At 47.5% G+C, this 25,114-nt stretch overlaps 3 protein-coding genes across 3 annotated transcripts; 2 read left to right on the plus strand and 1 right to left on the minus strand.

The window, feature by feature from the left end:
* The first annotated feature begins 43 nt into the window (after positions 1-43).
* LOC115405679 (mucin-1-like) lies at positions 44-5,932 on the plus strand. The gene is made up of 5 exons (XM_030115333.1): positions 44-283; positions 1,239-1,544; positions 2,585-2,881; positions 2,962-3,128; positions 3,544-5,932. The coding sequence occupies exons 1-5, from the start codon at positions 217-219 to the stop codon at positions 3,586-3,588; spliced, it is 882 nt and encodes a 293-aa protein (XP_029971193.1). The 5' UTR covers positions 44-216; the 3' UTR covers positions 3,589-5,932.
* A 310-nt stretch (positions 5,933-6,242) lies between these two features.
* mgst3a (microsomal glutathione S-transferase 3a) lies at positions 6,243-8,583 on the minus strand. The gene is made up of 6 exons (XM_030115334.1): positions 8,192-8,583; positions 7,858-7,984; positions 7,696-7,769; positions 7,009-7,066; positions 6,854-6,926; positions 6,243-6,765 (listed from the first exon to the last, which is right to left on the minus strand). The coding sequence occupies exons 2-6, from the start codon at positions 7,972-7,974 to the stop codon at positions 6,626-6,628; spliced, it is 462 nt and encodes a 153-aa protein (XP_029971194.1). The 5' UTR covers positions 7,975-7,984; positions 8,192-8,583; the 3' UTR covers positions 6,243-6,625.
* A 3,414-nt stretch (positions 8,584-11,997) lies between these two features.
* LOC115405678 (leucine-rich repeat-containing protein 52-like) lies at positions 11,998-19,211 on the plus strand. The gene is made up of 2 exons (XM_030115331.1): positions 11,998-12,989; positions 18,350-19,211. Exons 1-2 carry the CDS (start codon positions 12,341-12,343, stop codon positions 18,676-18,678), a joined length of 978 nt encoding a protein of 325 aa, XP_029971191.1. The 5' UTR covers positions 11,998-12,340; the 3' UTR covers positions 18,679-19,211.
* The last annotated feature ends 5,903 nt before the right edge of the window (positions 19,212-25,114 follow it).

The raw sequence follows: 25,114 nt of genomic DNA on the forward strand, positions 1-25,114 counted from the left end.
TAAATGAAGTCGCGTGGGTCTGCCCGGAGGTCTGGCGCCGCGCCGAGCGCGCCCCACCCCGGCCCCTCTTCTGCCCGACTCCCTCAGGATATTTTTAGCGCTGGTGATGTTCCCTGTCAAATCACGTAACGGAAACAAGCCCACGGCTAGAGACCGGAGCGGCGCGGAGAGCCCTCACTCCGGTTCATCGCGATCTGCGGCGCTGAAGCTGATGAGATGAAATCTGGAATGAATGTGGTGCTCGGCGTGCTCGTGGTCCTTACCGGCTCCTCGCGTGCGGGAGGTAAGGCGGCGCGACTGGACATCCTGCTGACGCGAGCTGGGCTCGGTCTGGATTCGGCACGATGCGCGATCGATGTGCCGGGAAGTTGATTCGGGGCCGCGGGAGGCGTTTAATCACCGTTAAACCATCCGAGGATCTGCTCTTGACGCGATCTGTGACTCGGCGCCTCAGCAGGATGTGCTTTTTGTTTCATTCTCGACACATTTACCTGTTTCACCATAACGCCTGTCCACCAAGTTCAGGCAAGCAGCAACCAGCATTTCTAAATGAATTTATATATAAATGAGTTTAATTCCTCAGTAAATCCAGTAAAAGATAATGATGCGTTTCAGCGCCTCCAGCTGATCATTCAGTAATTCCTTTGTTAGACAGTGAGCTGACACAGATGATCATTATGTGAAAAACATGGTTCAAGACTGATTCCTGAACCATGTGCATGGTGGCGCAGTGGTTGTTGCCTCACAGCAACAAGTCCCTGATCCGAGTCCAGTCAGAGGCCTTAATGTGTGGAGTTGGTGTGTATTCCCTGGCAGGGTTCTCTATTTTCCTCCTTAAGTCTAAAATCTTGCATGTCATATTAACTGTAGTGTGTGTGTGTGTGTGTGTGTGTGTGTGTGTGTGTGTGTGTGTGTGTGTGTGTGTGTGTGTGTGTGTGTGTGTGTGTGTGTGTGTGTGTGTAAACCTGAACAGGATGGATTCTGCTTTAATCAGCTTGTCACTTTGGAATAAGAATTATTTTTTTCTGACCACTAAACCCAAAAAGGTGTGATAAAGACTCTTAAAATGTGTCTCAGGTTTTAAGAAAATGTTAGAAGCACTAAGAGAAAGTATTCTGAACAGTCCGTCTGCGGATGGACACTCAGAAGTACACCATGGGTTGACCGTCTGCCTGTAACTTTTTTATGATGAGAGACTCAGACTCCTTTCTGAAGCAGGACTTGTTTTCCTGTCCAAGGTCCGAGCAGCGTTCTACCTCCCGGTTCCACTGCAGCCGCCTCGCCGTCGCCGAGCCACACTGGCTCTTCAGCACCTCCTGACCCGACACAGGATCCAGGGACCGAGGCCCCGCAGTGGAAACATGATCTGGCAGGCGAGAAGGAAATGTTGACTGAAAGCGCCGCTGGGACTCCTCAGTCGCAAGAGACGCTCCCCTCAACCTCCGACAGTCAGGAAAACACCATATTCACAACCTGGAGCTCTGCAGCACCGACAGACGGCCCCGCCGCCACCAGCAGCGCCGCGGACGCTGCGTCTTCTCCAGGTACGAATGTTTCTGCCTCTTATGTTCCATCCAGTCTTCAGCACCTCCGTCTGTTTACTGACCCCGATAAATGAATGCTGGCTGTCTGCAAGGTTTATGGCCATTTCGTCTACTCCCAGTTCGTCTGAAATTCCCATTTCGTCTACACCAAAACTCCCATTTCGTCTACTCCCAGTTCGTCTACTACCTTTTGGGCAAACATTCCCATTTCGTCTACTTTTGTCTACTTCAACATCAGACCACCAAAATAACATTAATTCTGAAAGTTATTTAAGAAACAGGATATTTGTTATGAAAACTGCTACAACAGCTGTTTATTTCCCTGACCCTAACCCTTGAAGTTTGGTATTTAAAAGGTAAGAATAGGTCAAAATATAGTATTACAGCAAAACCTGTGTAAAAGTAGTGAAACATGTGGGAAAAATGAAGACGACACAGAAATACCAGCCCGACACGACCCGTCCGTATCGAGTCACCGTGACCCTGAGGGACGTGAAGACAAAACGTCCTCCTCAAGTATCTCATCTGAGACGCTGGGAGACAAAACACCACGAGGACGGGACGCTTCGAGCCGTCTGCCTTTATTCAGCGTCACACGGCGGCCCTGCATCCCGAAGAGAGCTTTACTGAACCTACATACATGTTTACCAGCCTCCCAGTGTTCACAGAACTCCAGCACAGGCAGAAAGTCTGCTGCAAAAGGTCATTCATTCATTCACTCATTCATGCGTTTGACTTTTAAATGAGAAAAAAAAATCTTCACTTCGGACCAAAACAAAAACAGGCAGCAGTTTTCATTCGACGGGTCTGAGTTACACTCTGGCTTCTATTTTTACCGTCACTAAATTTAAAGCATTTGGATGCTGAGGCTAGTCTTACTGGTAACACAGTCCTGAGTGTGTGTGTGTGTGTGTGTGTGTGTGTGTGCGTGGGGGGGGCTTGTTGATGTGTTCAGAGTGACCTCCGGGCTTCGCTGTCTTTGAAGATTCTCTGCAGCGTTTTGATGTGATGCGGCTCTGTGCTCACACCCTCGCCTCCAGCTGCTGCAGAGGGCCTTTCATCCGGACCCCTCCCCACCTCTCCGCGGTTCGTCTCCACTCCTGACGGCTCGGCGCCGCTGACCGCCGTCTCCCTCGCCGCCGTTTCATCTCAGCCAGCCCGTGCGGGGACGGACGCGAGCTCGGCGGCTCCCGCCTCCACCGCACCGCCGGGGTCAGGATCCTCCTCCACAGGCAGCCGGCAGACCACCGGGCGGCCTCAGACCCCGGCCCCCGGCCCGGCCCCTGCGGGGCCAACGCACCACGAGGGCCCGTCTGAACTCAATGTTGGGGATGAAGGTCAGAGGACACACTGTCAGCTTCTGAAACCGAACCACTGCGTCTGTACAGCAACTTGTTCGACCATCTGTTTGCTGCAGAGCTGAAGACGTCCCACCACGACTCCAGGTCCCGTCTGGACCCCCTGCTGGCCGGCCTGCTGTCAGTCTTCATCGTCAGCACGGCCATCGTCTTCGTCGTCCTGTTCCTCAAGTTCAGGCAGCGGACGAACCACCCAGAGTTCCACCGGCTGCAGGACCTGCCCATGGTGAGCGCCGGCGGTCAGCGCCTGAACGCTGCTCCGGGTGGATCTGAATCTCTGTCAGGAAGCGGCTCCAGGCTGTGCGATGACTGCTGTGGCGTCACGTTAAGCCTTCAACTCAAGGATAAATCATGCTTGACAGGATAAAAGTAAGAGCAGAGAAGAAATAGAAGCGGAACCCTTCCTTCCCTTTAGGCTTTATCGGACCACACAAGGACAGATTAGATGAAATAATCAGGAACATGTTGTGAAATACCTTGAGCTTCATGTTATTCCAACAAGAAACTTTAGACATCTAAGTTCTTATCAGGTTGTTATTATTTCTATGTTTTGATAAGATTTGTGCGGCATCTGCTGAATGGATTGCTAATCGTTCTCAATGGCTTTAAGAAGTGTTGTTTGTTTTGCTGGTGTCCTGCAGGACGATCTGATGGAGGACACGCCGCTGTCCAGACACTCATACTGATGCAGCCGCCGCTCGCTGACCAGAGGCTCATCGAACACCAGGGAAACTCACTTTGGATCAGAGAAACACCTCTTTGCCTGAGAGCAGCCGGGTCCCCCCTCCTGGTTCAGTAACTGAGAGCTGAGGGTCCCTGATCGGTTTCTGGAAGCTTCTTCAAGCGAGACTCGTCAGAGAACTTCAGCTTTCTTCCACATTCCCCTTTAAAGTCCTGGAGCTGCTCAGAGGTCAGACCTCCTCTCCTCTGCCCCTCCCGGGACTGAGTCAGGTGCCTCTGCATCCCTGCCTGCAGCACTTTAATGTGGCATGAAGGGTCACACTGCCCCCTAGGGGACTCCTGAGGTAATGTGGATCAAGGTTATCAGGAAGACAGAATAACTTCTCTTCAGTTCTTGGGAAGGTGGCAGAGTGGCCATAGAGGGGTTTAGTTATGATGCCTGAGGTGACCAAATGTGAGTGAACTGCACTTTTTAAGCTAAATGCCAGGTCACACATATTGTCTTAAAGCCAAGGCCCCATTGAGAGTCGACTCTCCCACCGCCGGTCCTCTTACAGCACAGGTCTCTCATTCAGCTGCTTCATTTTAATAACCAACTGAAAATATTCAGCCTTTAATGTGTGGCTTCCTGTGTTTTTAGGCTCGTAAATCACCATGGTCAGGTGGTCCTGTAGACATTTTGAACTTGGTTTTTGCCGTCTGCAACAAATGGTGTTTGATAAATCTGACTCTGCTGCACTGAAGAAACTCTGATATGGGGAATTGTTCAATCGGCAGTGTGTGGGATTTGCTGGCTGAACACTTCTCCTTCACATCCAGAACCTGCAGAGGCAACAAAAACACTTCCCTTCACGCCTTCTAGCATTAGTTACCTCGCTTACACAAGGCTTGTTTGGTGAACAGTAAGAAGCTTTTCTACGTAGCTTTTATGTACATATACGATATATTTTATGTACATATATCGTACATATACTCACATGGAACTTCCTTTCAGGTTGCCTTTTTAAGAACTGACCCAAGATAAAATATGAAAACAACCTCGTTTAATGAAAAAAGAGTTTGTGCATTGAGGAATAGATATTCTTCCTGTCAAAATACAACCAGCAAGTGACATTAAAACCTATTTCCAAATGCATCGAGTTTAAAACACAGTATTTACTCAGCGAGCAGTCAGAGCTGGAACCTTTTCTCAGGGCAGAAGCAGGCCTTCCAGGTGATTTGGTGACTCTAATAGCTCCAGTGAATGTGTTCCTGGTCACCCTGCCTTTCTCTGCAGTCAGATGGATGGATGGATGCTTCAAATTTCAGACTGTAAAAGTCGGTTTGCTTCACAGTTTCTCCCACTGGATGGGTGGCCAGCTCATCACAGGACTATAAAGCAGCCAAAACAGTGTCACTTATAGGCTCTTTTAAAAAGCCACGCAGTGTCATTCTAAACAATAAAATCAAAAGTTTGATAAAAGTGATGCAAATTGCTCATTTTGCCGATTTTTAAAAGTCAAGCACATAAAACAAGGTTGACGGCGAAGAGGTGGACGTTACAGTGGACCTCTTGACATCGTCGCTGTCTTAAACGAACGGCTCAGAGACCTGAATGAATGCACTATGTTGAATTGTGATTTAAGTTAAACAAAATTATTTGAGTCTCTTTCTTTACATTGGTGGCTAAACTATCATCTGACAGTCTGTGAAAATAAGGATATAGATTATTTTCCACTGGCAGTTCAGCAGGTCCAATAATCATCAAACTCTATCTTTGCTGGATTAAGAGAAGTTTATGGAGATCAAACGAGCTGTCATGATATTTTAACAAGATAAAAATGATCTGAATGGTGTGAGACCAGACTCCTGAAGACTGAAAGATGCTACAGCCACCCTGATGCCTTTTTACTGCAAAACACTGCGATTAAGAGGTATTTCGCTTGGTATTTAAATCATAGCCACACAGGTTAAAAGAGGTTGATCATCTGTGAAAGAGGCCTTACTCCCTTTACCAAGCTTTCTTTTCAATTTAACTAAATCATAATTCACGATTGCAGGTAATTTGACTCGAATGAAATCAATACCATCATTTTTCTTTCCCCTCAAGAGGATCCACACACCTGTCACACAGGTCATTTAAATACGATGCAAAACTCACATTTTTTGACAGCTCCTGTCGCACGTTAAGCTGAGAGATTTACAAGCAGCAGCAGATTCAGAACTGTGTCTGTATTCGGTGAAGTGTCATGCAAGTGTGCTGTAACTAACTCCTTTAAAACCTATGGTTCTTTGTGTATCGAGTGGAAACAGTATTGTGTCTTTGAGATGTAAAGATGTAATGATTTGAAGATTTCCTGTTTGATAATAAAACAGAAACCGTCATCAGGCCCCAGGTTTAATGTGCAGTTTCACTGCAGCAGCTTTAACGCTGTGTCGTATCGTAACCTCCACAAAAAGCCGCTTTCTTCTGTCCCAACATGATTAAACTGCCGTGACGTTTTCAGCCTGACAGTCTTCCTTCGCCAGTGAAGACGAGCGTTAAAGACTGAACAAATGCCAGGCTCGGACGACGCCACTCCTTTCGCCCACATGCCGCTGCTGACATTATCATGCTCCGGGCTGCGCTTTGATCATTCAGAATCTTTATATAGAAACAAACCTGTAAGTAAAAAAAAAAAAAAACTTAATTCATGGTTGGGATAATGTAAAAGTTTAATTGACAAAAGCATCAGATCTAACCACTGTCAGTTAATCGCTTCTTGTACAAAACATTACATTTTTCAGCTTGAGTGCAAAATAGAAGGTGATCATTTCTCACTAAGTCCATCAAACGAAGGCTACTTTCCTCATGGAACCAACCGTTAATTCTACTTTGAGCTGCTGTGTGTGATGCTGATCTGGACGAACGCCACATGAGTGAAACAGCTCGACTACAAAACAACGAACTTCTGACTGAGCTGTTAGTCTGGTCAAAGGTCAGCTGTCCTGTCTGCACGATGTTTTTAATGGCCGTGGTTCTGGGGAGGACTGAGGGAGCCCGGTCTGACGCCTCCGCCGCCTTTAGGCAGACTGGCCGCAGCCGAAGTGTCTCATATGCGGCCCGGTCCAGCCCAGCAGGTTCCGGCCGAAGTTGAGCGTGGTCAGCATCATTCCAAAGAAAGCCAAATTCCCAAACGCTCCCCTCATCCTCTTCTTAGGATCTGGGTGAGAAGAATGGAGAAAAACCGATGAGCTGCACAGTCCACTCAGCAGAAGCAGAAAATGTACCGGTAACAAACATTTCCTCACCGCCGGTGGAGTAGCCATGTGCGTACACTTCCCTGCCGACGATCCACACGGCTCCAAGGCCACTCGTCAGACGCTACAACACACAGATCAAGGATTACACTCACTAGTGGCAAGATCCAAATCCCAGAAGTGAGGCGGTGAGAGCGGCGAGTTACCGGACAGTGGATCCCGCCGACAGCCAGGCAGAAGAGGAAGGCGGGGTAAAACTCCAGGCTGGTGAGACAAAGGTTCACTTTCACCTGCTCTCTCATGGATGCCGTGACAATGATTTATTGAGTCATGAATAACAAAGATTATGTGGAGATTTGAAGCGATTCTTGACTTTCCAGCTGCCTCCTGAGCCAAACAATACGAAGACTTGGAGGAAGAGTAACATGCAGGCCAGACTGAACCGGTTCTACTTTCAAACTGGAAAATCTTTGTTGCAGTCACACCTACTTCAAATAGAGGCAGCTTCACTGTGGTGCCACCGAAACGTCGTGTATCTGAATGTCTGGCTAGCCGCAGGAAAAAGATTTTACACCATTATGGTTTCAAATAACTCCAACTTATTTATTTATCAAGCCTAAGATCCAAATATAAGCCTTCTGATTTCAGTTGCGAGTGTGGTTTAAAACCCAGAGACTCCAATTCTGTCCACAAAACAGTCTCAGATTTAACAAAAAATAGAAAGAATGAAGCCTGACAGTCAGGCCTGCACGCTGTGACTGTCATTCTCACTCCCATCACTTCATCCTTTAATTGAACTTTATTTTTCATGTTGATGTCCAAACCTTCTCCTGCACTGATGAAGCTTACTGTAAATTCCTGCCTTATTTTATCAGAATGCTGGAGATATTTACGTGTTCTGATGCGCCCGCTGGATACAGTTGAAAATGTGGCCAGTCTCCGGGTCATCGCTGTACATCCGAGGATACTGCGAGGCAGACAGCAGGTTTAATTGCGGAAGAAACCCTTTCACAATGAAACTCAAGGAGGAGAATTATTGGAGAAGTCCCACTCACGAGCACGTTGTACTTCTTCCGGGCTTTGCCGACTTTAACGGCCAAATGTCCAACCATGATCATGCTGGCGACGCCGGTTAACACCACATAGCCGTACTCCTTGGAAAGCACAACCATCCTGACAAACCTGGAAGGACACACGAACTTGAAAACTACTGCAAAAAACGAGTGGAAATGCGCAGCAGCAGCAGCAGCAGCAGCAGCGCAGCGCAAGGACGCATTTTCCACTAAAGGTCACATGAGGATAAAGCAGCGCGACGCGCGTCCACGTAGAGGCAGGCTGGAAGCGCGCATGTATGAAACATATCTGCATCCACACACGACATGGGCTTACCGTAAAGGTCCGAGCTTCTGTAGCAAGGTTCTGCTGGAAACACCGCAACCGACCGCACCGAACTTTCCTGCACGACTCCGTACGTGCGTGTGCGTAAAGACTTACGTAACGTAAATGAATGGAGGCGTGACGACGGCTGCAGACCGTCTGCTACCTGGAGGTTTTATGAGCGATGTGTGCTAAAGGTTGGGGTCATTAGAGCAGGGTGGATTGTCCCGCGTCTCCTCGGTTCACCCCGTTTAAAGCGGACTGACCGGGATGGGCTCACTGCGCACAGCCGCGCTGCTGCGCACGCTCCACGCTCGAATCCCACGAACTCCTGGATGTGGTGCTACAATCCAAGCTTTAGGCGTGTTTGCAGTTTCTGATGCAGTTTAAATGCTTTCAGGAAGTTTTTGTTCCTGATCCATGCCGCACATGCGCCGTGCGGCTGGACCGACGCACGTTGCCCTGGTCACCATGTAAACAGAAAACTGAACTTCAGCAGTCAGATGCTTCACTTTTCGCTGTGTACCTCATTTCCTCACATCCTGAACTGTATTTTGACAGGAAATCTCATTTTTATCCTGAACTTAAAATATTACACAACATAGATAAGACGCATGAAGCAGGACAACCTCCCTGTCTTCTGATTGGTCACCTTATGTGCCTCCTCACTTGGTATTGATTCCGATTCTTGTCAATAATTGATTAAAATTGCAGGAAATGAAGGCGATTTGAGAAGGAGGTGAAAATCAATTGTCCTTTATTTAACTTTGAGTAACCTTTTGTACGTTTTCACTTATTACAAAGTGATAAGTCCTGTTGAATATTTTCCACCACTTTATCTGTTCAGGATTCTGTTGAATTGTTTACCAAGTGCCATAAATAATGGTGTTTAAGAGAACGATGCAAACAAGTGGGCATGCCTTCGACAATATTAATGTTGACAGTGGAAAAAGTAAACTTTTCTGAAAATGTATAGCGGAAGCCTTCATTTTTTATTATTTTTGGATCTTCCCTAATTGAAGCCCCAAGCAGCTCCCCCATGCCCTCCACCCACCTCCTATTCAGATATCTCTATGTGCCCCTCGAGAACACTTAGCAGAGAAATGCTAAATTAAAAGCAAACGTACTGATTGTGTCAGCATATCTTGTCTTTATTTGCATATTAATGCAAAGTTATACTGAAAACATGCATCAGTCCTGGATATTATAGAGCAGTTTATTCCAGAGGTGAAAAAATGTACCTGCAATAATGTAGTTTACATGAATTCCGGATCCACTCCTATAAACTTCAAGAACAGCTGACAGTGAATACTTGATTTTTGCCTCTGACTTACACATGTAGATGAATAAGCATTGAATTTCTTTAAATTTAGTATCTGCAACTCAAATCAATCACTGCAACGTGGAAGATGCAGGCTAAAATAATACTGCAGATGCACTGTATGACCATGTATGAACTGTATTGTAAATGACAATCTGCCATCCTTTATAGCAGGGGTGCTCAATCCTGTTCCTGGAGAGCCCCTATCCAGCATGTTTTAGTTCTCTCCCTGCTTCAACACACCTGAATCCAATTATTGTGTCATCGCCAAGCACCTAACAAAACACAATGATGAGCCTGTCATTACATTCAGGTGTGTTAAAGCAGGGCGAGAACTAAAACAAGCTGGATAGTGGCTCTCCAGGAACAGGATTGAGCGCCCCTGCTTTATAGTATATATAGAGATAAAAGATAAAAGATACACCTGTTAGTTTCCTGTTTTCAGCTGGTGAGACAATAAAGTCAGTATGTAAAGCGATATAAAGCTTTGTTTTAGCCGTGGTTTCCCTGTCAGTAAATCTCTAACCTGCTGTTGTTTGTGATATCTTCTACTGCTGTTTGGTCCGTCCTTACTGGGTATTTTCCCTGAGCGTTTCAGGCGCCGCTGCAGCTCCGGTTACATCAGTGACCCTCTGCTCCTTTGAGAGCCCAGCAAGTCATGTCGGCAGGCCAGCGTACAACACCGAGGCCCGGAGCCAGAGGACACATTCCTCTGGCTGGAGTGAGAGCAGCCGAACCACATGCCCTCACAAAGATGTGACCGGCCTGCACGCCGTTTTCTGAACCACACATCAAGCCAAGTGGAGCCACTCTGCCTGCCGTCAGCAGGGACATTAGCAGGACAGGCTGCTGTTGAATGGAACTGGATTTATCTCATTTCAATACGGTGTGTCAGTTTAGGAGAAAATAGCCACGACATATATTTGTTGTCTTTGTATAAACTCCTTCAAAAAGAATAATCAGTCTAGATCGGAATGCATGACTGTCTTAGAATCAAGTTCTTGCATCAAAGCAGGAATAATATCACCTTTTCTTGACAGAATATTTTGCTGATGGAGAATGAATGTTGAGAAGAGTACACATCACCAACAGGGAATCAAAGGTGATTATTGTACAACTGCTTTAACAAACAAACTATCAGATGTGATATTGGTTATGGAAAAATGGATCTGAATTAAGTTTTCTCTAACAAAATAATCTCATGGGTAATAATGAAGACTGAACAATGCATCGGCCAGTAGGGTTGTGAGTCTATAGGTTCTGAAGCCTTTTACTCTAAGATGCTGAAATGACTCTTTGTTTTTAGTATTTATGAATAAATCATTGTCTTAGTGAAGATTCGGCCATAATTTTGCATTCTTTACCTTCACATCATTTTTACAATCTTCCTTTAAAATCCTCCAGATTTGCACAATACGACCGACCGTATGGGTGAGACATACTTTGCTGCTTATTTTGTGCCACACGGTCACCATTATACATATACCCGTAAGGCCCTGATCCCAGATTTTTACACAACCCTTACAACACAAAACACACCAGAAAAAAAGAAGAGGGAGCTCGTGCGTGGCTCCATGGAACATTATTACCAAGTAGTGTCACTAGATGTCCTCCTACAGTCACTGAATGACAGAACAGCTGTGAGGATGAGTTCAGTCCACATGCATGGCAGGTGAGAGCAGCATCAGTTAAACCCAGGCCTCTGGCTCTGACTCAGAGGGCCCAGCTCTATTCTGAGAGCGTGGTCAGCGCGCGCTGGGCTGCTGACTGTCGGCCGGGCTAGTTTCTTTCACAGACTGTCAGTGGCACATCTGTCCTCCTCATCCTCCTCCTCCTCCTCCTCCTCTTCCTCCTCCATCACGCCGAGTCTGATTCAGCACTTCAACACCTACACAGAGAACCAAGAATAGACTCAGGAGGACTCACACTGAGACTGGAGAGAGGAGAAAACAACCGCTGCCTGAGACGACCCTGTCCCATCTCCTCTGGTCCCGTCCCCTGCTGGAGCAGCTGCACAGGCTGTGGTCTGTCTTTACTGTGGAAACTCTCATGGCACGTCCATAAGGGGGTTTGGCTGACTGGGATTCCCTTTCTCATCGCAGTGTTGTCATTGTCCCTGATCCCTTCCCATCCTCAGGCAGGCTGACACGAGGCGCACACGCCCACGAGGAGACATCTCCACATCTTTTCTCAAGTATAAATCTTTTACACATAATCACACCTGAGACACGTGTAGCTGTAACCAGAGGGTCAGCAGCTGAAGCATGACGGCTCACCTCAAGGCGTCCACGGTGGTCGGGTTATGCTTCAATGTTTAATGTCGGTCTTGCGTTACCAGACCTCTTCCTCTCTTCCTCCAGCTCACTCCAGACCGCGAGATCACTCCACAGCAGCCCACCCCCTCCCAGAGCACCCCCCCCCCCCCACCCCACACACACACACACACACACTCTCCACCCCTCATTTAGAGTCAGTTTCCAGAAGCGAGAGGATGTAGTGGAACAACTGACCGTGATCATCGCGCGCAGCGCAGCTCGAGAGGACGTTACAGCACGAGAAGCGCCGCGATCACATCAAATACTGATCGCATGTGAAGCGGCATGGTGACTATCCGGCTGCCAGGCTCGACACTCAGTGGATGCGCGCGCTGGATCAAGAACCAAAGGACGGGATGAATTGAGACATTACGCGCGAGAAGTTGCCGCGGGCGCGCGAGCGTTTTGGTTTGACCTCGGTGGAAAGCATTTCTGGGACGGACAACTCGGCGAAGATGGATCGATGGAGGATGTGACCGCGTCTGACTCCGTCCTAACGGGGTCGATGAAGCCCTCTGCGGTGTCATGCGTCTTGCCCCGCAGCCAAGCGCGCAACCCCTGCGGCTCATAGCTGTGCTGCTGCTGGTCGCGGAGGTCGCCCCGTCCCCGGTGCTCTCCTCCGGCTGTCCCGACAGGTGCGTTTGCGACGACCAGCTGGTGGTCCAGTGCGCCGGGCAGCACCTGACGACCTTCCCCGTCAACTTGCCGCTGGCCACGCGGCAGCTCATCATCTCCAACAACCGGATCGTGGAGCTGCCGCCTCTCGCGCTCAACTACCTCTCCGACCTGGTGTACCTGGACTGCAGCAACAACTCGCTGACGGAGATATCCGAGTCCACTTTTGGGAATCTCCGCAAGCTGGCCTACCTGGACCTGTCCTTCAACACCCTGATGCGCATCGAGGACCGGACGTTTGGTCCCCTGGCCAGCCTGGTGATGCTGAGGATGACGGACAACCCGGGGCTCTCCGAGATCCACGCGGACGCGTTCGCCGAGAACTGGGCCCTTCAGGTGCTCGACGTGAGCCGGAACAACCTGACGGCGCTGAACATCTCCTCCCTGCTCGCGCTGCCCGCGCTGCGCTCCGTGGGGCTCAGCGGGAACCCGTGGAGCTGCGAGTGCGACAACGAGGACCTGTGCCTGTGGGTCCACCTGGAGGGCTTCAAGTTCCAAGGTCTCAGTCCACCGTCTCCTCTGTTTCATTCACAGTGTCAAGTTGTGGGAACCGTCGGAGCATGACCTTTTGTTTTTTTGGCACGAGCCGCAGTTGGACGGAGAGCAGCAGGGGACCCGCTGCTCCAGTTATTAATTATTAGATAAGGTCCAGTTACGTAAACGAGTGACCTTTATGCTGGAGAGTGAGGAGATAAATGACCCGTGTCCATTAAAAAATGATGGAAAAAAGCACCACAGTGACAGGAAGTTCACCCTGAAGAGTTTACAGCTGCAATAGCAGCAAAGTGAGGAAGTAGAGGAAAGAAACAGATTAGATAATTATTTAAATAACTTCATCTGGTGAGTGCGTGTATAAATTACCCACTCATACTGGATGGCTATTTGAAATAGCCTGTAAATGACCTTTGACCTGCCAGGCTTTCACAGCCTTTTCTGTCCACAAAGCTCACATTAATCCTGGCTGTTTACACTTTTATGCAGTTAGAAGGGATTTTTCAAGCCTGAACCTTTGTAATATTTGAAGAAAAAGTCTGTGTGAGTCCTGCTGCCTGTACAGTCAGAACAGCTTCAGGTGTTCAGGTTACCTGGGCCTGCTGGCAACCTGTTGACAGCCTCGTTGCTGGGTTGTTGTCGTTCAGCCTGACAGAACAGCTGTCAATAATTCATGTGAAAGAAAGATCAAACAGAAAGAAAGGATAAAAAAAAACCCAAACAAAAACAAGGTCAGAAGTAACAACAGTGAAGATCCTTCAAGGGAAGAATGACTTCATGTCTTTTCAAGTGTATGCAAAGGGATCACACAACTGAGACAACACTAACAGCTATGAGCTTCATCTGTATCGACAGAGATGTGTTGCATGTGAGATATCCCCAGGTGAAGCGGCCCGGCCGTGCGCGGTGGAGTAAAGTCTGTAAAGTCTGCTCCTTTCTCAGTTTTCAGCCGCAGGTGACGGAGCCTGGCAGCAGGCAGGCGATCAGATAACTAAGACGGAAAGAGGATCGTTAGCACAGAGCCGCTCCATTCTTCTTCCTGAAGCAGCTCCGTCGGTTTACTCAGCTCTGCCTTCTGCAGCTTTTGAGGGAAACGAGAGTTTTGTCTGGAAATGACTGATCAGTGTGTCTCCTGCTGGGCGACAGCCACGCCGCGCTGCAGGTGATTAATGGATCATATTGCTCCATGAAATATCGATCCCTTTGTTTCATCGCTGTCGGTCTGATGTTCGGTAATCTGTCTTGCTCGGGAGTTGTTGCCTGGCCGATGGGTGCGGAAGTGTCACCATGCAGAAGGCCGGCTGCTATTTATAGTGTGTCTTAGCGAGCGTGAAGCCAGTCATAATTCTGACACCACTGCTATAATGCAACTGCCACGCTTACTAAGGAGGCATTCCCCCCCTACACACACACTCACACACACACTCACACACACACACACACACAAGTCTGCTAGGGTCCCTGTGAAGCTTAGGCGGAGTCCAAAACAAGTCCTGCAAGAGCTGTCCTATTTTCCTGCTGCTCCTCGCCTTTTGTCTGGCTTAATTTGGAGTGGAGCCTCTTGCAGTGACAGCTGCCAGCGAGGGAGAAGGACTCACGGATACACACATTCTCCACCCCACGTACACACACACACACTCTGCTCATATTTTGTCAATGTGACAAGTGCACAGACAAAACCTCGGTCCTCCTTACAATGTCCTTCAAGCGATATTGGACAAACACACGGTTAAAAAGCCACATTTGACTAATTTCGGCCTTCAGCCGTCTCAGCTGAAGCGCTGGCTCGGTGCTCGGGGGAGCGGCGCCCGACGTGACGGGGAAGAGGAGCTACGTTTGCGTGGAGGCGGTTGTTTGGCTGCGAGCGGCGTCTCTCCATGCGGCCTTGTTATCCCCCCGTCCGGGTCTCACCTGGCCCATGCAACATGACTCGCTTGTCTCTTCAGTTTAGGGAACGCATCAACAGCGAGCCGGCGAAGCAAACAGAGAAGAGGGAGCGGGAGGAATAAAGCTGCGGGAAGGAACCAACAGATTCTCCTCTGTCTCGCCTCCCTGGCTAGATTAGCACTCTCTCAGCTGTTATATAAGGAGGCGTCTGGAAATAGAGCGCAGCGGATGGGGGAGGTGAGAGGGAAAGCCCGCTCTGTGGGGAGATGTGGAGGCTTAAGCCAGGAGGGTTTCCTTCTGTCTGTCATGCACGTACACGTGCGCACGTGCACGTCAACCGACTCTGCAAAGACACAGATAAGGAGTGGAAAGCGGGGAGGGGACGGCGCGCACGTGTGTGCATTAGTGGTCGCTGAGCGTGGCGTGGCAGCAGCCTGAGAGGATCAGAGCAGACTCGGCTCAGAGACGCGTTCTGAGGCTCATTTTCACATCAGAGGAGATTTTCTGAGGATGCGAACAGAGATTTAGACTCTAGACTGAATAAAATATTAGTCAACGTGCGCTTCCGTCATCCTGTTAAACCGAATTGCGAAGCGATTGATTGAAAGCCACCAGCTGAGCCCTCTCACCTGCTGTCATATCACACCTCCCACAGGTAGCAGGTAGCCGAACGTTAACCGACTGGAAAACAGCTCACAGCCCAGATTCAAACAGCCTGCTCTGCATAGCTGCGAGTTTTTCTTTTCCTGTTTTCGTCTCATTCAAACCAGCAACAAAGGCATTCATGAAGCAACTCAGGATGTCTATAAAAGAGAGAGCCTGTAGGACAATACTACACACACACACACGCACACACACACATCCAGATATACACTCATATCATCCGTGGAACAGCTTGTGTTGGTTTTGTTTTATTCATGGAAGAAAAAAAAGTCAAGCTCAGCATAATGAGGGATTTTCCCTGCAGGGTTATTGTGCAAAGAGAGACTTTCAGATGATATGAACTTTGTAATGTCGCAAAATAATGTGCTCACGTAATGTTTCAGCCTTTCACACAAAAGAAAACACTGAGGAGTCATTTAATCAGAGAGCTTCAAGAAAAATCAAAGCAGTCAAACAGGAGAAAAGGTCATTTATATCAGAGATGGTCAAAAACACAAATCCATCTTTTTTTTGTGTGTAAAACTCAAGAGAGGAGCCGACGCAGTAAAGCTCTGATCAGATTTACTGGTAGTTCAGACACAGGACTTCAGCTGGATGTGCTTTTATCAAGAAGAACCTCTGTCACTGCTGTCAAAGATTGCACAACCCAATAACTGGGAACAGAGCTGAAAACTGAAGCAAGGACATTGATTATGTCCTTATTATTATCCCAACGGAAACATCATTAATCTAGTCTTTTCAGTAACTTTGAACATATTCATTATTATTATTATTGAGGTCCTATAAATATAATACATTTGCCTTTTCCTTAAGATATTCAAAATGTTCCATTAATTGATAAATGTGTCCTGTGTAAAATGTTTCATGGCAAATAACATCTAAAAAAGGAATTCCGATGTTAATGTTCAGATAATAAACAGAAACATTAGAAAGCCTTGATGATAAAGTTTAAAAGAAATAATAAATATGTTGTTAAATTATCTAAATGGATGCAAAAACAGGTGAGCTAGTTTTATATAGTTGCATCATAAAAACAACTCCACTTATCCCGGCTGCCTGTGAGCGATGGCAGGATGAAGAAGGGGATCAGTTCAGGAAATGTTTCAAACAGGAGGATGAATGTTAAAAGATTTCCAGCTGAAATTGATAGAATCAAGAAGAAAGTGCCAGAAGCCATGAAACCTGGTGTCAGTGGGTGAAAGCAGTGGTTGGATAATTAAATTAAATAAAGATAGGCGAAAACGTGAGGGAATGTGTATTTGGATCTTATTTGTTGTAACAATGCTGGCTGAGTATGTGGGCCGCACCAGTTTAATTCATTTGCCAAATCCTCTCTGCCAACACCAAACAGCTTTTCCGTTTTGTTTTACGGACCGGGTGATTGACGGCTGAAAGACAAGACAGCGGCAATTTAACAAAGTGAGAAATTCACCAAACCAGAGCCTGGGTAGTGCGGGGGGGAGAGCCAGTGAACAGCCACAACATCCTCACACCTCCCACACACACACACACACACACACACACACACACACACACACACACACACACGCTGTGTGACGGCGTCCCGTTCTGAAACCAGCCACTGTCCCCCGTCGGACAGTGCTGGTGTGTTTGTCTCTGTGGTCCGAAACAGCTGATCAGCCGTTTAATGGGGTGAAGGTCACAGTTTCTGAGAAAGTAAGTAATCTAAATTTTATACATTTCCTGAGTTTCTGTGACGTGACAGGAAACCATGATGGACACGTTGAGAACAGACTGTTGATGCTCAGGAAAGTTTTGGACAAACAAGTTTTATTTCCCTCTCATGAGGCGGAAACGCTGTGGGTTAACCGTTACTGTGTGTGTAACTCAGACAAAATGTAGCGACACATTATCATCGAGAATCAACAAATACACAAAAGCAGGAATACTGTGTTCATTAATGGGTTCACAGCCTGAGATGATTGATATTTATCTAAAATATTGTCCTGATATATTTGTCATTCTCATCTATGCGCCGCCGCTGCATATTTAAAGCCAGATAAACAGAACCAGTGTATTTTAATTCCGCTGGTGCAAAACTAGGGTAACATGAAAATGTTCCCGTGAAGAAACTTTCAAGCCTTTTGATCTGTCCCAGTGGGAATTCCCCTCGAGCCCAGGAGCTCTGGAAAAAAAAGCCAATTAAAACCAGTGGCTGTGTGGAAACGGCGGCGCGCTGTTGTTCTCGGTTTCTGCTCACAGTAACGAAAGGCAGAGTCAACCCACAGGATTACTTCCTGAAAAATGCCTCCCTGTCAGCTGCAGCACGGCCAGCAACCCATCATATTTAACTTTGACTGATGGGCCCTTTGAAATCACAGAACATCCATCCAGTCCTCTGAAAGAGAGGGAAGTCAACATTTTCCTAGGATTTGTGGAATTTTTGCAAGGTCTTAGTTGTAGTCATACCAAATGCGTGATGATGAGAAACCTTATTATCTGTGGTTTCAGGCACAAAGGCCCAAGTCACTCTCTAATCCTGAGCAGGAAAGAAAGAGAGTTTGAATAATTCATCCCTGATTTTATTTGCAGTTTAATGCTGCATCAACCCAAGGCTCTGCCACACAGGAAGCTCCAGAAGCCTCGTAGTATTCTGATAAAGGAGGCAACGTTTTGATCTCCATGCGTTTTCCTGCATTTGAGTTTTCCTGAATATTTATTGGTGAGATGAACAGCTTTAAAGCAAAGAGAAAAGCCTGAGCTGATCCATTTCTATACGTTTTGCTCTCGACAACATTGACCGCAGTGCGGTATTTACTGACCGGATCCGTTGTCTCCTTGTGTCTCCCGGGGCAGACGAGGGCCAGACGGTGTGCGGGTCCCCGGCCGACATGCAGGGCCGCCGCCTGGGCGAGGTGGGCGTCCAGCTGCGGACGCTCTGCCACCAGACGCTGGGCTCCTGGGACTACCTGTTCTTCGTGGTCATCGGCTTCGTCATCTTCGCGGCCGGCACGGTGTCGGCCTGGGTGATGGGCGTCGTCATGGTGCTCTACGAGCGCTACATCAAGAAGAAAGACGAGCAGCTGGACACGGACGAGGAGGACGACGGGAACGGGACGGGCCGCAGCTCCAGAGCCAAGGGCGGCAGCAACAACGGGAATTTGAAAAGCTCACATACTGTCTGAAGGGCTGAAGCCGAGTTCTGCCCGTCCTGGGTTCCACAGTGCCTCCTGTCAGCTTCCACGACTGAACCTGTAAAACTAACTCAGCTCTGGAAGGGAGGGGAGATTCAACAGAGACGAGGAATGTCTTCTGCTTGTCCTAGCTCTTCTTCCATGTGGTGGAATGCTGGAGCGGAGAAACACATCACTTATGCAAATCTGACGATGTTTTCTGGTCTTTTCTGTGCAATATTTGAATGAGAAATGGTCACGCCTGCTTCATTTACCTTAGAAAAGCTTCTTTTATTATCAGCAACACTGTTTAACCACCGCATACCGACGAGGAACCGAGATCCTGTCCACGAGGAAGGATTCTGTTACAGCTGCCGGCATTTCTGAAACGTGCACAAGCTGCTCGTTTGGTCATTTCCGTAGTTTCAGGTCACGACCGGCTGTCCTCACCACGAGAGTCCTGTGTCTGACCTGCTTCCCTCCACAAGCAGATTTTCTCACCTTTCTCTCTACCTCACCGGACTCCTTCCTTCACTCAGACGGCTCCTCCTGGGTTTTTTTTTGGGCAAAACATGATTATTTTGACACTGACAGAACGAGGCAAGGCAGAACATCTTAATCATTTTGGCTTGTGTTCGATCACTGAGTTGTTAAAAGATCTGAATTCACTCATGAAGACATTCAAGACGTGTGGGTTTTATGCTCCTATAATACGCATGAAAGTTGTGCAGTTTTGCAAAAAATAAAAAAAAACTATTTATTAATAATAAAGATAGATTTCGATGAACACAGTGACCAGAGAGGCGTCTTTTCAAGGATGCATGCAACAAGCTTGCTTTTATATTGCTCTTTTGTTTGCAGACAGAATATTTCCTGTAAGTACATCTTTACTCAGTGAGTTTGTTTTATTCCAAACACAGTCCAACAGCTTTACACTGGGATCACATCGCAGGCGGGAAATGATACTGGGCAGAGGATAAACCTGAAGAAAGTGGGACGCTGAACCAGTTTTCCTCCATGTTTCCTACAGTGCAGGGTCATAGGGGGCTTTGGCTGCTGAGACACACCGTTAAACTGACCATCCATCTATCACAGGGCGAACACAGACAATCACCATCTCTGGTTCACTTAAAGGTAATGAAACTGCCTACTTAACTTCAGACTGTAGGCGCAATTTAAAACCCATATAGGTACAAATATTAAGACTTCAAACTGAAAAGCACAGTAAATAAGCATGGCTTGTGTGAAAAAGTCTGAAAGTCATCACTTCAAGGATTTTCCAAATTCTTCTTGAGCGACTCGCTTTGCCAGAAAACAAAACCCCACTTTACAACAAAAGAGATTTACATCGATGAAGTGGTGGTGACAGCCATTCCCTGGAACCGTGGAACGCTGTGTGCAGATCGGCGGTTCTCTGGAGAACCTTCATGAAGGCATCAGGCGGAGTCCAGAACCGGGACTCGGTCTGTCGCGGTCTTTCTACCGCACAGGTATGAAAGCAGAGGAGGACTGCCTTCATGTGGCGTACATGTGTAACTCTGCCATGTGAGAGTGTGTCAGTCCACTGTCACTCCACTCCAGAGGTGTGTGTGTGTGTGTGTGTGTGTTTACTGATCTTCTCAGTCATTAGCACAGAAGCAAACTGCAGTCAAAATGAGTTTCTGCAGCCGTTTTGAAGCTGAGAGAAACGACATGAGATGTGTTTTTGGCGGCGAGCCCCGCTGCGTGGCAGGCAAACAGGACGGCGTTACAGCTGACTGCTGCTTCATCTACTGTTTGCTGGCGTGGATTCTGTCCTTGTTTCTGCGTGCCGTTGATGCACCAAACCGCCTCTTGGAGAGTGAATATGCTCCGACGGTGACAAATCCAGTCGATTAAACAGGAAGTGGGATTTACTGAAACAAACCAACAATCCTCAGTTTTGTCATTTAAGACTCAAAATGTGATCTACTGTTAGTAATTTACATGTCATGCGTTTCTTTTGAATGAGAGTGAATTGAGTTCCAGCTGCTGTGAACAGCTGGAACAGATGTGCTGCTAGTAAAACAGATGCATCAGAAAAAAACAAAAAAAAAAACCAAACAGGGCATCTTACGTAACATTTACCGTCCTCTGAGGTCTGTTTTTTAAATTATTTTTTAATCTTAGACAACACCGTTGACACTGACTGTTACAAAATTGAAATAACCAGTGAAGCAAAAATGGATTTGGTCAAATGAGAAAGTTATGGCTGTGAGAACTCTGACTTTGAACTGCTTTATATAATTTAAAAAGCCAATATGGAAGTTCAGAGGGGAGCATCAGTCCCCGAGGTGAAAATCCTCCAGTTCATTTTAGGTTGCTTTAAATCTTCTGGGTCCAGAAGAAGCAGTTGGGCCTTTCTGCCATCTGAAGAAATCTATTAAAATCAATTAATAAGGTCAGACAACATTCAAATCATCTATCTCAGCAAATACATGTAATGGAAATTCATCTCCAGCTGCAGTGATCAGCTGCTGGAGTTTCCAGGTGGCTTCATCCGTCTTCATTCAGGGCTTCAGAGAAAGGATTTATATCCACTGTTAATGTGCTTAGTAACACCCGTAAGGCCAGTGTCTGCTGTCTCAATGCCATGTCCATCGGGCTTTCAGCAGTCGGATGGTGAACACCAGACTGCGAGGAGTAAGATAATCCTGCCAAATGTTACACCGAGAAACGTGGTTTTCCACATCATGAGTAGAAACTAGCTGCAGCCTGAAAACGTGGAATAGACAACTGTCAATGCTCTGAGTCTGCACAAGCTGTCTGCTGCCTGCAACACTTATACGACACCAGGGAGACGCCGTTTGTTCAGTGCATTAGCATGCGTGTGCTGCTGGTATTTCACATCCAGAGCGGTTTATCTAATGAAGGAAGAGTGGTGTTCACAGTATGGACGGCTGAGTGACACTGTCGCTGTTTGCCACTGGCAACGTTTTCAACAGCAGGTGTTTTTATCTCCAAAAGTTCAAGTGTTTGCAATGACGAGTGTCGATTGTGAAGTTTTCCCTGTTGCAGCTGGTAAAATTACCGTTGAACGAAGAAGAAAGCGAGTCGTTGGTTCATTCCGCTGATATAAGACACTCAGGACCGAACCTCATGCGGCTGTTCTTGCTCTCTCTCCTCATATAAGGAAATGATCCTCACTCAGAGCAGTATGTATTACTATGCATGTGCTGATCTAAAAGCGATGGCACGGCGTACGCAGTGGAATGCCTCAGGTGTCAATCCCACATCGGGTGCTGTGCTTGTATGTTTCCTCCTGAAGCGGTATGCCGAGACACATCTGCACATTTCAGGCACCGGCGGCCGATTGCTCCCACGTCAACAGGTGGGATGTTTGCATGGGGTCTCATGTACAGAACACATTACGTAATTTGGGCATCAGTCGAGGTCTGTGCAGCAGAATGTAATCTTTATCTCCTCACAGTTCACTGAAACAGCCGAACGTCCTCACTGTGAGCCTGTACTCCATTCTGATGAGGCCATGTGACGCCGCGGGCCGCAGTGAGTGTGCAGACTGGAAATAGGATAGTTGGTTGCTCTAATTCATGTCAGCACAGTGACACACATGGAGCGACAAGGAATGCCCGAGTCTCATCTCTTAATAAACATGTTCGTATCTGCCGTCCACTCACAGGCGAATTCCCACTTTGGAAAAACTGGTCCTGATAGTTTTTCCCCTCCATTATGGTGCTGATGAATATGCTGAATTTCAATAATGTATTAAGCGCCTGAACTGAATTTCAGCGATTTGCACTTTTTTTTTTTTTTTCCACCCCCACGCTCCACTCGCCCCATATTTAGGCCACATGTGTGAATGTGCTTAAAAGCACAGAGACAAAAGCATCAGTTCTGCCTCCAGCACGAATCACCTCTGAGTGGATGTTGTGCAAAAAGCTTAGAAGGACTCTTACCAGCGCCGTCCTGCTGACACCAGCCAGAACCACATCCCCCACACCGCAGAACCCCAGAACACCAAACTCAACTGGGTCGTGACTGCTCTAGTCTCTAAGAGGAAGACGACCCGAATTAATACTGAAATAAACACCAGCGCTTCAATGGAGCATCGCTGTCGAGCTTCAGAATAGAAGCTTGTTTTAAACCCGAGTAGAGGTAGTGGTCAGGAAGAGCTCCGGGACAGAGAAGCACTCAGCTGGCCGTGGTCACATCAGCTGTGGCCGCGAGCCAGAGCGGCGAACAGACCAGGAAATGCACACAGCTATTGAGTCCAGCAGCTCGTGCGCTCCCTCCGCTCTGCCCCGCGGTCGTTCCACTGATATTTCTGCAGCGCTGTGTGAAGCTGAGCCCACTGAGCTGACGGCTCTGTGAAACGCCCGCAGACGGGAGATGTGACATCAAGTAAGAGCGGCTCTAACCGACCGTAATGGCCCTCTGACACATCTACTTATAAACAGGCTCACTCACACACACACACACACACGCTCGCACACACACACGGAAACACATTTTCATATGGAAGATGGGAGGAAAATCCTTTAGTCGTGGAGCGGTGGAAAGACTGAGGCCGAAGTGGGGACGAGGGGTGTGTTCTCCACTGCTCGCAAAATGGAGTCTGTGTTTCAGTTGTTACACACACATTTCATCATGAGCTGCAGCCACACACAGACGACGGCGCCAAAACTCTGCAGCGTTTCAATCAGCTGCAGCACAAAGAATCAGGAGGAACTGCCCTGGTTTATGTTCAATTACGTGTGTTTCTCATGCTTATACTCATAAACAAGCAGTGCATTATGGGCAATCCTGCTTTCTATTCACATCCGAGGTCATTATGAGTCATTTAGCCTCATTTCTCATCTCGGCGAAGCCCAGCTTTCCGTCTGCCGTGCTAACATTGAACTGCTTGTAAACCAGTTTAGTGGAATGATCCCATCCGGTCCACTGATACACAGCGTACCCGTCCTATCGGCCGCCGTATTGACAAGCCGTGCGTGGCCTTCCTGTGGTAAAGCGACTATTGATTGATGGGAGAGAGCGAAGCCCGGCCTTCACATGGCAGAGAGGACGGTCCGGGCTGTCATGTCTGCACACAGGCTGCCGGGCCTGCCGGCTCTGTTTCCTCCCCGCAATAAAAGGTCATTGGGGAAGAGTTGGTGTGTCCTTTTGTGCGTCACATATCTGCCTGGAGAAGTGTTGGAATTTATTTATTTTTTCTCTCGTTGTTCACCCTGTCTCCTGCTCTTTCAGTGAACTTTCTCCCTCTGTTGCTCTCTGGGTGTTTAGAAGGTTAGTTAGTGTTTAATTAGATTTAGGAAGGAAAAAAACCCTTGAAGGCCAGCACACACACACACACACACACACACACACACACATGCTAGAGCACAGCTGGAGATGTGCGGCATTGTGCTGTGCTGTGTTGTGGTGCATTGTGGGAGCCCGGACCGGTTGACGGTGGTTAATCCAGCAGGGCTGGCTGCACTGCTGAGATAAAGAGATGCTCACTACCGCTAAGCTCCAACTCTAAAGCAGTGCCATGATATTTCAGACACTGAGACAGATTCTGCAAATTGGTCTGCGGTATTTTTGCACAAACAATTGCGGAGCATGAAAGGGATTTTGATTTCCTACAACGCGCTCGCTTCCTTTTATCTCCTGCATTTCTCTCTTCATCCCCTCCTGCTTTATTTATCGCTCCCAAAAATATTTTTGGCCATAAGTCCTATTTTTGCACCTGTCGGTTTCCTTATGGACTCGTCTATTTCTGGATCTTTTTCTGAAAGTAGCTGCCTGTTCTTTTCTTGTTTGACACTTTGTGAAGTTTGGATATAAAGTTTAATAAGAAGAGTTATGTTAGCTCACCTGCACCGCTCTGAAGCACGAGGGAAGTGAAGCAGGTGAACTTTGCAGAGACGAGCTGTGCAGCTGCGTGAAAAGCCGAGCTGATTTTACATGTTGAGACGAGCATTAGAATAATATGGTTTGCATAAATAGAATCAAATCAAATCAAATCAAATCACAGTCTCATGGATAAAAGAAAAACAACTCAACATTCATCACGTCTCAACATTCGCTGGATTAGAAGAGAGTCGCAAATCACAAGAACCTTTTCTTTGAGTGCAAGACTTCTCTAAAGATTTTAGAGAAGGACTTCTCTAAAATCTGGAATCGATACCTCCGAGTCTGAGAGACTGAGCAGAGCGTCATGACTCACGCTCAGACATTACAGACGGTTGGAAATGTCATTTCTCCCTCTGTCCTTCATCATTCCATCACCTAATGAGCCCACAGTCGTTTCAAATGTCCGTTTATCTTTAATACTGATGAGCGTTTTAAACAACAGACAGGAACCTCAGACCTGATTACCACAGCGCAGGCCGCCGCCGCCGCCGCCGCCGCCGCCGCCGCCTCTGCTCACATGCTGCCTTTTCCACAAACACAGCAAGACGCCGGTGCTGAGTTTCAGCACATG

The sequence above is a fragment of the Salarias fasciatus genome, chromosome 18, assembly GCF_902148845.1.
Source record: "Salarias fasciatus chromosome 18, fSalaFa1.1, whole genome shotgun sequence".
NCBI lineage: Eukaryota > Metazoa > Chordata > Actinopteri > Blenniiformes > Blenniidae > Salarias > Salarias fasciatus.

Coding starts and splice junctions, on each gene's coding strand:
- LOC115405679 (XM_030115333.1), top strand. CDS start 217: ATGAAATCTGGAATGAATGTGGTGCTCGGCGTGCTCGTGGTCCTTACC. Junction 2,882..2,961: donor ACTCAATGTTGGGGATGAAG/GTCAGAGGACAC, acceptor TGTTTGCTGCAG/AGCTGAAGACGTCCCACCAC. Junction 3,129..3,543: donor GGCTGCAGGACCTGCCCATG/GTGAGCGCCGGC, acceptor GGTGTCCTGCAG/GACGATCTGATGGAGGACAC.
- LOC115405678 (XM_030115331.1), top strand. CDS start 12,341: ATGCGTCTTGCCCCGCAGCCAAGCGCGCAACCCCTGCGGCTCATAGCT. Junction 12,990..18,349: donor GGAGGGCTTCAAGTTCCAAG/GTCTCAGTCCAC, acceptor CTCCCGGGGCAG/ACGAGGGCCAGACGGTGTGC.
- mgst3a (XM_030115334.1), bottom strand. CDS start 7,974: ATGGTTGTGCTTTCCAAGGAGTACGGCTATGTGGTGTTAACCGGCGTC. Junction 7,770..7,857: donor GGAAGAAGTACAACGTGCTC/GTGAGTGGGACT, acceptor TCTGCCTCGCAG/TATCCTCGGATGTACAGCGA. Junction 7,067..7,695: donor CAGCGGGCGCATCAGAACAC/GTAAATATCTCC, acceptor TTGTCTCACCAG/CCTGGAGTTTTACCCCGCCT.